This window comes from Ictalurus punctatus, chromosome 12, assembly GCF_001660625.3.
Source record: "Ictalurus punctatus breed USDA103 chromosome 12, Coco_2.0, whole genome shotgun sequence".
Classification (NCBI taxonomy): Eukaryota; Metazoa; Chordata; class Actinopteri; order Siluriformes; family Ictaluridae; genus Ictalurus; species Ictalurus punctatus.
The window spans coordinates 15,543,266-15,554,498 of NC_030427.2; the positions used below are offsets into that span (position 1 = coordinate 15,543,266).

General features: G+C 37.6%; 2 protein-coding genes across 2 annotated transcripts in view; both read left to right on the forward strand.

The window, feature by feature from the left end:
- Nucleotides 1–1,119: 1,119 nt before the first annotated feature.
- LOC128634086 (endonuclease domain-containing 1 protein) lies at nucleotides 1,120–5,900 on the forward strand. Its single transcript, XM_053684173.1, has 3 exons — nucleotides 1,120–1,211; nucleotides 4,029–4,430; nucleotides 4,756–5,900. The coding sequence occupies exons 2-3, from the start codon at nucleotides 4,101–4,103 to the stop codon at nucleotides 5,386–5,388; spliced, it is 963 nt and encodes a 320-aa protein (XP_053540148.1). The 5' UTR covers nucleotides 1,120–1,211; nucleotides 4,029–4,100; the 3' UTR covers nucleotides 5,389–5,900.
- LOC108273159 (endonuclease domain-containing 1 protein) overlaps nucleotides 2,548–11,233 on the forward strand; it is a 32,326-nt gene continuing 23,640 nt past the window's right edge. Inside the window, exon 1 of the mRNA XM_053684172.1 lies at nucleotides 2,548–2,819. The gene's annotated coding sequence lies outside the window, so the exon portion shown is untranslated. The remainder of the gene's footprint in view (nucleotides 2,820–11,233) is intronic.

Below are 11,233 nucleotides of genomic sequence, written 5' to 3' on the forward strand. Positions count from 1 at the left end.
TAGTGATTTCATGCACAGCAATGTTAAATACACAGCTCTGTTTCTAATAAAAAATTTCTGCTGTTTTCATGATTGCTGTTATGATCTGTGTATAAAATCAAATTTTAAAAAATAATAATAATAATCCAGAAAATCCTAAATACTGTTACACAAACCAGACTTTTAAGTAGATTGGAAGGTGAGGTTGATGTGTGAGGTTTATTTTTATTTAAACACTGACTCTAATAGGAAAACCAGTTAGTGTTACTACTCAGTTATTGTCTAGAAGATTACATAAGTTTGAGACATAAATTTCAGACATAACATTGGTTTATTTAGTGTTTGGTTTGTGTTTCAGTGATCTTATCATGTTTGAGGGTGGCTGTGGTACAGATGGCTGGAGTTCCTGGGGTCTGGGCTCTCAGTGGTTGGAGTTTAGGGTTACTGGGTTACTGGTGGCTGCTGTTACAGATGACCAGCTTTTTTCAGTGGCATCAAAATACAATTTAAAAAAAAAAGAATAGTATAAATACTTTTAATGTTGATCCTTTTTGAGCATCAGTCATTTTTGGCTCAATCGTTCTACTTTGAATTAAATAAGATTTTGACTCACTTCCATACTTTAACAAGTAGTTTAACATGAATTGTTTCTCTGGACTTTTTTTTACCCCGCAGAGGAGAAACATTAACTTAAAATGTACCTCACAAACCTGTGTGTCCTGGTCAGTGCGGTGACATCTGAAAAGATCTGATCTGTTCCTATGCACGTAAATGATTCATACCGAAACTCAGTTCAGTCTGCAGTTCAGTGCTTCTAAAAAAGAAAACTTTCACCTTTGTTTCGTACTTTTTCTCTGTACTGAAGTTCAAGTTGCTTTCCAGATAATAATAATAATAATAATAATAATAATAATAATAGTAGTAGTAGTAGTAGTAGTAGTAGTAGTAGTAGTAGTAGGGAAAAAATATTATTTAGAAGAAGAAGAATGTTGCAAATGGAAGGATGGCTTCACCTGCTCTAGTGGTAACCTCGACTTCTACTGAAATTAGGTGGGCAAAACCTCATGACCACACATATGCATGACAGCAGTGTATCTAACGGTGAGTGTGTCAAACAGGACAACAAAAGATAGCCAATCCTCCTACAGATAAAGATCTCTCTACAAAGATCTCCTCCTGCGATCATCTCACATCTTCTACTGAACTTCAACATCAAGTTCCTGCAGCTTGTGGTGAGAAACTCTCTCTCTCTCTCTCTCTCTCTCTGTGTGTGTGTGTGTGTGTGTGTGTCTCTCAGTTTTGTACTGATAATAAACTTTTACAGATAATTATTGCACATTGTGTGTGACACCGTGTGGACTACCGTACAGGCTGCCAATTGCAATTCCAGCTTCAATGCTTTTTTTTATGCTGACCAGGAAGTAATTTCAAGATATGAGTAAATATGTTAAATAATATCCCTGCATGATCTATATGAATAAATCAATAAGTGTGGTGCGCTTATGCAGTTTAATTGGACGCCAGGCCGTAGCAGAATTGTGGTATTATTTTTTCATTTAATTCTTTAAGGCATGATCTCCTGTAAACCAATATTACCCTAGCATTCAATAATTCTGTGTGTAGGTAAGAACGTTTCAGAAAAACAGGACTGTTCCTAACTGAATTTTATTGCTTAATGGAGGACTTTCCCACGCCATATTTTGAAATACAAGTTGAAAAATACAAAAGCATGAAAGTCATGTCAAGTTGTTAAGTCATCTTCAATAGTCTAATAAATTTGCAGTTCAAGTTTGATTCGAGTTTGAAATGCGACACAGATAGATATAAAAGGTCATTTTTAGAAGATTGGGCCATCCCATTATTCTAATTTCCTACAGCTCAAAAATATGAAAGTCATGTACTGATTATCTGTGGAAGACCTTCTCAAGAGTTCTGTGAAATTGAATAAAACAATTTAATGTGGCTTTTTAATAATAATAATAATAATAATAATAATAATAATAATAATAATAATAATAATAATAATAAGATTTAATGCCATATTACTGACTTCTCAATACAATGGGCAAGAAAAAACCATAAGGGCTAATTACAGTACTCTCAGTGTCAAATTAGTTTTTTTTTGTTTTTGTTTTTGCTTGTTTGTTTATTTCTTTGCTTGTTTGTTTTTAATTGGAATCAATAAGTACACTCCTGACTCATTAAAAAAAAAATCCCAAAGTTTTCCTCGGTTAATGGTAAAGTAGTAGTGGCTTGTGTTTTATTTCACTTCATTGGCTACATATGCAGTTTAGTAGCAACTACATTAAGACTATGTATTTTTGATTATGTATTATGGACCAACTTGAGCGTATGGAATTTGTTTCAGAATGAGTCTGTACAAAAATAATAACTTCTGTGTATTATCATCTACACAGAATTTTGCTTGTTTGCAGTATTTGCAAATTTGAAATTTCATGAATTGTATCTATAAATCACAGCAGTAATATATGTATATTACTATGGATAAAAGATACAGATATAGATATAGATATAGATAGAAATAGCCAGTCTATATAATGTAAGCTGTAATCTTGTAAAACATAATAGTGGGTATGTCACGATTCCCCCTTGAAGCAGCGTGCTCGAAGCGCGAATGCGCGAGCACCTGCTTTTCCGCTGTTGACCGTAGGGACATCGGGACACGTGGGTTTTGTTTATGTCTGTCATGTCTCCTCCCTGTTCCGTCATTGGCTGGGAAGTCACGTGTGTCCGGATTACCCTCAGCTGTTAGCAGTTGCGAGGGTAATCATGTCCGCATATATACCGCGCGCTTCCCAGCACACAACGCGGAAGATTAAGTAAGTAATAAGTAATACGAAGTGTATGTTTGGCCATAGCCAGTCCGCGCTGGATTCTCCGCTTCCAATTAATCGTCATAGTTTGTTTCTTGTTTTGGTTATCGACCTAGATTCCTGCCTAGCCCCGTGTATACCTGTTTGCCAATCGCCTGACCTCTTGCCTGTTTATGAATTACGTCTTGGATCACGTTTTGGACTTGTCTGCCTGTCTGTCTTCTAAATAAACACTGTATATCCTGCGCTTGCATCCGCCTTATCTCTGCTCCGTCACGATTTGTGACAGGGTACATGTTGATTACATCATGATGAATATCTAATCAGATTAATTTCCTTGTGCCCAGTTTAGCACTTTCACTACCTTAAGGATTTTAACATCAAATTAAGCCTATTGTAATTTGCAGATGCTCCCTTCGCTCTCCTTGCTGCTACAAAATGTATCAATTATTGTTGTGAAGAAAATAAGTTCAGATGATTGTCTTGGTCGTAAGTAGCATTAAGTAAGTTACATGTTAACTTTTTCACATCTCAAAACGTGAAACCTTTTTTCGCACCCCAAAATGTGAAACCAGCTTTACCCAGTAGCACATGAAAAAGTTTCCTAACTTAATAGGTTAGTTGTGCCATCTGTGAGCTACTGACCACAAAAACCAGAGTCTCTGAATATGAAACTAGCTTTACCTCAGTAAGAAGCAGCACCTTGCAGTCCAAGTGTCTGCATACATGACAAACACAATATTCACATTTCACCAACATCATTACCTTCATAATGAACAAGTGCACAAATCACAACTTTGACCTTATTTGCAAATAGTACATACAGTATATCCCTTCATGTTTTTGTTTACATGCTGTACAGAATGAACTGCATATCATGATATTCGTGGGGAGAAAAAAACTTATCACGCAAGAAAAAAAGAAATGCATGAGTGCAACTTAAGAGCAGCTAATATACCCATAAACAACACCATGCACTATTTAAATCAACAAACGCTGTGTGCATAACAAAAATTAGAAAGTCCCACTCACTAAACTACAAGCATACATATATATCTATGTATACTGTACAGAAGTCTTAGGTGCTTGTAAAGAAATTCTGTAAAACAAAATCATGCAATTTAACATTTTCTGCTGTAAGCTAAACAAAGTCAATATTTAGTGTGACAACTGCCTGTCTTTAAATTGTTGGTTCTTGTGTTCTCCTGTCTTCAGGTAGATTTCTGCTCTCCATCACCTCAGACACACCTCACACACTCCTCTCACACTCCTCCACTGTGTATCAGGATGAAGCTCCTCGCTCTGGTGCTCCTGCTCTCTGCTTTCTCCTCACTGGCTCTGTCAGAAGTTGTGAAGGGTTTTGACAGGTCTAGGTGTTCTGAGTTCTTCATCCGAAGCCCGAATAAAAAAACCATCATCACCCCGACTGTTTTCAAGGGGCATCAGTTTAAGCAGATTTGTCAGTTCTGGAACAGCAAATACAGATTTGCAACACTCTATGACACAGAGCGGAGGATCCCCGTCTACTCAGCCTACACATTCTCTGGTCAAAAAGAGTCCATGAATCTGTCTCTTTCTAAAAATATCCGAAATGAAGAGTGGAAAAATGAGCCTCAGGTGAGTGAAGCTGCTGAGTTTGACTGCCCTTTCAAAAAACTCCATCCAATCATAATGCATAATTTCTTCACAAACCATTTGAATGAGTCACTAAGTTGAATGAATCGGCATCAGTCACTGAGTCATTCCATTATTTCATTTCCTACTTCACATTTCAGTGTGTGTTCAGTTCAGGTAAACATCTGTTAAAACCTTTTTCACAAACTCTCTTTGAAAGCTAAAACGTTCCTGTGCTGCAAATTTTATTGTTTCCTACTCCCATGAAGGACATGTTAATGGGTTTTCTGACTAACATCTCCTTCCACTCTCTTTTCCTTCCTAACAGCTGGAAAACAATAAGAACAGTCCAGACATGAAGAAGATCTCTGATGCTGAGATGAACGAGTTTGTTCACCAGGCTGTGGACAGAGACTATAAAGAGAGCGGAAAATATACTAATATCGCTTATACTAGAGGTCACGTGTTTCCACGTCAGTATGCTGCTGATGAGGATCAGGCAGATTCCACCTTCACGTTTACCAATGTAGCACCACAAACACAACATAGCAATGGCAAATGGGCAAAACAAGTAGAGACACCAATGATGAAAGACATAGAGACCAAGTGCACGCCAAATCGTACAAAACCAGCCTATATAGTGACTGGAGTGGTTCCAGGAAATAAATGGATAGCCATAACAAGAATTGAAAAAAATAAACCTAAAACATTTGACAAAGGTGTTAACATTCCCAGTTATTACTGGACTGCTTTCTGTTGTGACATCAATAAGAAAGAAAGATTTTCGAAGGCCTACCTCTCTCGGCAAAATGAACCAAACTACAAGACTTATGAATTAAGTGAGATGAGTGTTGATTTGCTGAATGAACACCTCAGCACATTGTATAAACAAGATTTCAGTGTTTTTGGCGGTTTGTGTAAGACTTCATACCGTCCGAGCTCATTCCCTCTAGTTCTCTAGTTAGACCTAAAACTGCTTCATCCACTTCTTCCAAAAGCAAAAAGAATGAAAACGTTTTAATGAAGCAGAGCTGCTTTGGTGTGCTTTACTTTGCTTGTAGAAACACTTATCCTGCTTTGTGCTTTAGGGATCGTATAGCTCTTTAATGGTGAGAGATGTAAAGAATAAAACACAGCATGTGTGGTGGTGTTGTAGTAAAATACTCAGTGACGGGGTGGTGTGACGCAGTGGAGTTACCGTTACACACTGATTACTGATTAGTTTCTAATAACAGCACGTCCCAAAGTGTTTGATTCTTCTCATACCACAGCAATTTGTTACAGTTACAATTTTGTGTTAAACAATGACATCACACTTTTTATCCATTTGTAGTTGCATTTACTGTTTTTGAAACAAGTTATGTGGTAGCCATGTTTTTGGTTTTTTTGACGTATTTCTGTAATGTAAATACATTTCACTCTGTTAATTTTATCCTGCAGATATTTAATAAAACTTCCCTGTTTGCTGTGAAAGTGGACGATTTTTTCATTTCATCATTTCATCACACAGCAAAGTGACACTTTCTGCATGCAAGATGATTTAATGCTAAATGACAGCTGAGTTTCCAGTTCCTTTATAAAAACTCTGAGCTGTTAAGCTGTAGTGAAATCTTATATATAAATTAAAACAAACAAAAAATGTAATACAAACATTACATTATTCTGTTTAGTGATTTTTATTTTATTTATTTTTTCAGCAGGGTGTGTAATCAAACAGCAAATTTTGCCCTGACAAAATGTTAATAATAATAATAATAATAATAATAATAATAATAATAATGTGTAAGTCACACCAGTGGTTTTCTGAAACTGGTTAAAAGCTCACATGATTCTTGTTGAGTTCTGGAGGAGTAACCTGTTGCCTAAAGATGTTAGAACATTGTAAGTAATTTATTGCATTATAAAGGGACAGCCAGCTCGGTCTGGTTCCATCACTAGAGGGAGGCAGAGAGACACAAGAAACATTGTTAGACCAGCTTATAATCAGTGGCAACCAGCGCCACATTACCGGAGTCTGTTTTAGGCCTGGTGGCCCACATGTTGCACCCTTTTCCCCCTCCCCTAAACGGGTTGTAACGTGAGTAAATTAGACCAGGGTGTAGTGACAAGAAAGGAATGCAGCAGATGCAGCAACAAGCACTTTACTATTAGGTAAAGGTCAGCTATTGTCTTGTGCCCCAAGCTACCAAGGGCCCCCAAAACACTGCATAAACTTATGGTTAAGAAAGTCTTACTTTTTTTTTTTTTTTTAATTTTTGCTAATTAATTGTGTTTGTCTAAAAAAATCCATATGCCAAAATGCCATCAGAATGCCTCTTCTCCTCCTCATTCCCTCCTAAAGCTCTGCTGACCTGTTCCCAAATGAATCCCTGAACTCTGCAGACATGATCATATGTGAGTTTATTGTCACATAGTGATAGTGTGCCATTCAGCTGTGGATTCATGTTCAGTGCTACTTCAAATAAATATGTTTACATAGTACAACAATTTAGGAAAAAGAAGAATATTTTAATAAGCTGCTGTCCTACTGTACCATACAGCAACTTAGTTTGCTGTTGGTTAGTGGTCGTAGTGAAAGACTTAATATAGGCCTAATTTCGAGACAAATGTCATAATATTAGAAAATAAAATACAATTATGATGATAACAATAAGAATTAATATTATATGTAAAATTATTAGATGTGGATGCATGTTAGTGCTAAAAAAAAGGTTCAGTTCTGATTGAAGAGTTGTACAGATGAGTGGTGCAGTTCTCCTACACTGCACCCAGATGATGCCCCCTGATTTGCTAACAAGTCTTCATTTTTTTTTATATTTTGGTCACACTGGGCTTCTGTTTGACTATTTTACAAATATGACTTGATCTGATCAGTGCTACTTCAAATAAATGTTTAAATAGCATTTATGTTACTGCATTGTGTTATTTTTATGCTAGTAAGTGGTGTTAAAAATTGGTCTAACCATCAATAAGCCAGTGAGTTATGTTGTTGATTGTGGTGGGCCGGGTGTGGTGGTTCGCCAGAAAGTCCAGGGCCACTTTTTGGTCCAAGTCCACCACTGATTATTGCTATTAATGCTAAATATCATATTTTGAAAATTTAAACATCGACGGTGAAGCACTGAAATGAATGCCCCATTCCTATATTTTGCCAGGGGCCCCCAAGTCACTAAATCCACCCCTAGATGAAATGTTATCATTTTGCAGAGAAATGGTCACTGAAAAAGATCTGTCCTGAAAATGTAGTTACCTTTACTTCTGACACTGGAGACTCCTTCCCTAAAACATTACAGAAACATGTCCTTACTTAAAGAAAACTTCTCTGCATTAGCAGTTGTTTGTTTTTGATTATGGTGTGTATATAGGCAACATAATGTGTTTCTGGAGAAACGGTTCTCTCATCTCTCAGGCGTGTAAGAGTTTAATTCTCATGTCATGAGCCACACTGCCACAAACCTCGAAACGGCACGGAAGCAGGAGCGGGCGGCGGGGGTAGAGCGTAGAATCGGGAAGTTCCAGAAACGTAGTCGTAGGGTAAACAAGGGTCAAGCGATCGGGCGAACAATACAAACGGGGATAGGCAGAAAGCGTAGTCGAGACAGAAAACAAGGGTCGAGGATCACGAGAAAGAAACAAACTAGACCGGCTTGGTAACGCAGAGAAACGAGCTACTGAGTGTACACTTCGCGTATAAACTGGGTGAATGACTTCCCTAAATACTAGCGGTGAGTGTGTGTGATTGGTGCCAGGTGTGACTGATCAGAACTCCGGGGATGGTGAGCGCATGCGTGCATGAGAAGTGAGTGTTGCATCTTGGGAATTTGAGTTCTGCTCGGACCGAGCTGTGACACACGCCAGCTGACAAACCGCAGAGAAGACATGAAGATCAACAGGAATATTTATTTCACAGATTGGCAGAGATAAATACAATAAGCGAGCAAGCAAGTATATAGCCTAGAACAGAGGCTCTCAACCTTTTGTAAAGGCCCTCCCCCAAGCCTCCCCTATCATGTGGCGAATACCTAATATATTTGAAAGGCAATAAAATACACAGAGTACCCAAACAATGCCCTGTTTGTTTTTCTTTAAAACTACTTGCACCCCACTTCCGATCGCTCCGCGCCGCCCTGGTTGAGATCCACTGGCCTAGAAAGTCCCTCGTAGCTGTCCGCCTGAGCAGGGATGGCACCAACAGTTCAAAGGGTACGAACACAGTTAACAGTCGAGTCCTTTCCTCTGTTCTGGAGAAAGCTGGAGAAAGCTGGAGAAAGCTGGAGAAAGCGGATAGCGCTTCATACCCGAGGTCACCACTAAGGGAGCCTGAATGGTAGCTACTCACGTAGAGACTGACAAGACCAGACAACAGGCATGTGATAGCGGTGTGCTTATGAATGGTTCCTGATTAGGGTGATACAGGTGTGGCAGGTCAGTACTCAGGTGATTGTGAACGGGTAGGTGGCGCTAAAGGACCTGGTGTTGATGGTATGCTGGCTGAATCTGTGACAGTGTCAGAGGAGCTTCAGAGATGTGTTTTTCTTTTTTTCTCTCCTTCCCTCCCTCACTACAGGATTCTTAAACACACACACACACACACACACACACACACACACACGCAGGGAAGGAACAGGGAAGTGGCTAACTTCAGCCAGACTGTGTTCATCAGCTTTTCTCAGCACCAGAATAAGGTGTAAGTTTTAGTTCTCAGATGTGTCCTTACACTGCATTTACACCCCCCAGAATGTACAACATGTTACTGTGTTCAAATGAGTGAATGTGTGTGTTACTTCAGAACATTTTTGTTTTTCTTTTTTAGCATTTTTAATGTAGTGATTTAACTTTAAAGCTTATGGACAATCAGCTGATTTTTTTTTTGTTTTATTAAAATATAATGTTAATTTTTTTTTAAATCCTTTGCACAATCCTCAGCATAGCCCACATAGATACATTTAATACCTTTTTCATAGCCTTCAATTTGCACAATGTTTGAAGGACAACATTGGGCAGAATGTGAAATAGCGTGTTTTTTCGAAGAAATACAGGAAATAGAAACCTTAATGACTTAATGACTTGGAGAAGATCTGCAAAGAGGAGTGGGACAAAATCCCTCCTGAGATGTGTGCAAACCTGGTGGCCAACTACAAGAAACGTCTGACCTTTGTGATTGCCAACAAGGGTTTTGCCACCAAGTACTAAGTCATGTTTTGCAGAGGGGTCAAATACATATTTCCCTCATTAAAATGCAAATCAATTTATAACATTGTTGACATGCGTTTTTCTGGATTTTCTTGTTGTTATTCTGTCTCTCACTGTTCAAATAAATCTACCATTAAAATTATAGACTGATTATTTCTTTGTCAGTGGGCAAACGTACAAAATCAGCAGGGGATCAAATACTTCTTTCCCTCACTGTACATATCATCAAATTTCTATCATATTATACTGCATGAAATTTATATACTGGTTTTGTATGACATTTAGATGTAATGAAAAGTTGCCTATATCCTTGACAATATATTTCACTCAAAATAACGTCTGATTTCGGTCTGGCAATATATTTGGGAAATAGCCTGACTAGTAAAATATGTACCTGCTTATCTAAACATAACACATAAACTAATGTAAGTAAGAATAAATGACTTACTCATTCAAATTTATTTCCTCCGCTGGATCGAGTCGCTCTTCAAAATGCATCCGTTCATCTTCTGAGGAATAATAAACTCTTCCTCACTGTCCTGGACCATCTGGAGAGCTTCCTCACTGTGTAGCATTCCATCATCCAAAAGTGAGGAAAAGTCAGTGAATCTTATGAAGCTTGCTGTCATTTTTTTCACATCGATGGGGGCATTTAAGATGTTTGTTCGGCTCGCATGGGTCATTACCAAATGAATAGAGTGAATGTGTCCATCCACGCTAGTGAGCGTAAACAGAAAAAGTGCATCTATCATTAGGTTCATGCACATTGCATAATCAGAGAATATTTGTTTTGGATTTAAATTGGTTCGTTAAAAGATATTTAGACATTTCAAGGTTTCTATAGACATATTCCTCATGTCTGTATGACAGTTATACACTGAGTTTCTGTTCATTTTTGTGACGCGCTCCAGAACGTTCACAGAGATGGATGCAGTGGAAAGTGCATCCTGTTTGTTTTCTGTGTTTTGCAAGAGCACAACATTTTGTTTTTTGTCTTTCTCATTTCTGCATGACCATAAACGACTGAGCATTTTAAATCATGGCCTTTGCTATAAGAACAACATCCAAGTGATTGTGCCTTCGCCTGAGTCCAGAATTCAACAGTGCTGAGGTGGAATTAGAGATGAACAAATACTGTATTGTTTTCTGTTTTTGTGTAATGTAAGTCCATTTCTCTGTTGAATGACCTACAGAATTTTAATTAATCTTCACTGTTTACTGAGAAAGTGGAGGATTTTGTCACCTCATTTCATCACAGCTTTTCAGCTTCTTTATAAAAACACTGCGATGAAAACTTCTAATAATTGTTACATTATTCTGCTTAGTGAAATGTTTTCTCATTTAATTTTTAATTACTGTTACCACCATGAAGGTGATTATTTCCCATAACAGCACGTCCCCAAGTGTTTTATACCAGAATAATTTACCATTATTTACAGTTTTTAATTGATTATTGAAAAACACATCATACATTTTATTGGTCTATAATTATATGTTGTGGAATGTCAGTGAAAAAATTTCCTTATCTTAGAGCGACTACATGATAAACAGTTGTTCCTTCAACTGCCTCTTTTTCCTCTCTTGATTTTAATAAGACAATAAAAAAACTTTAT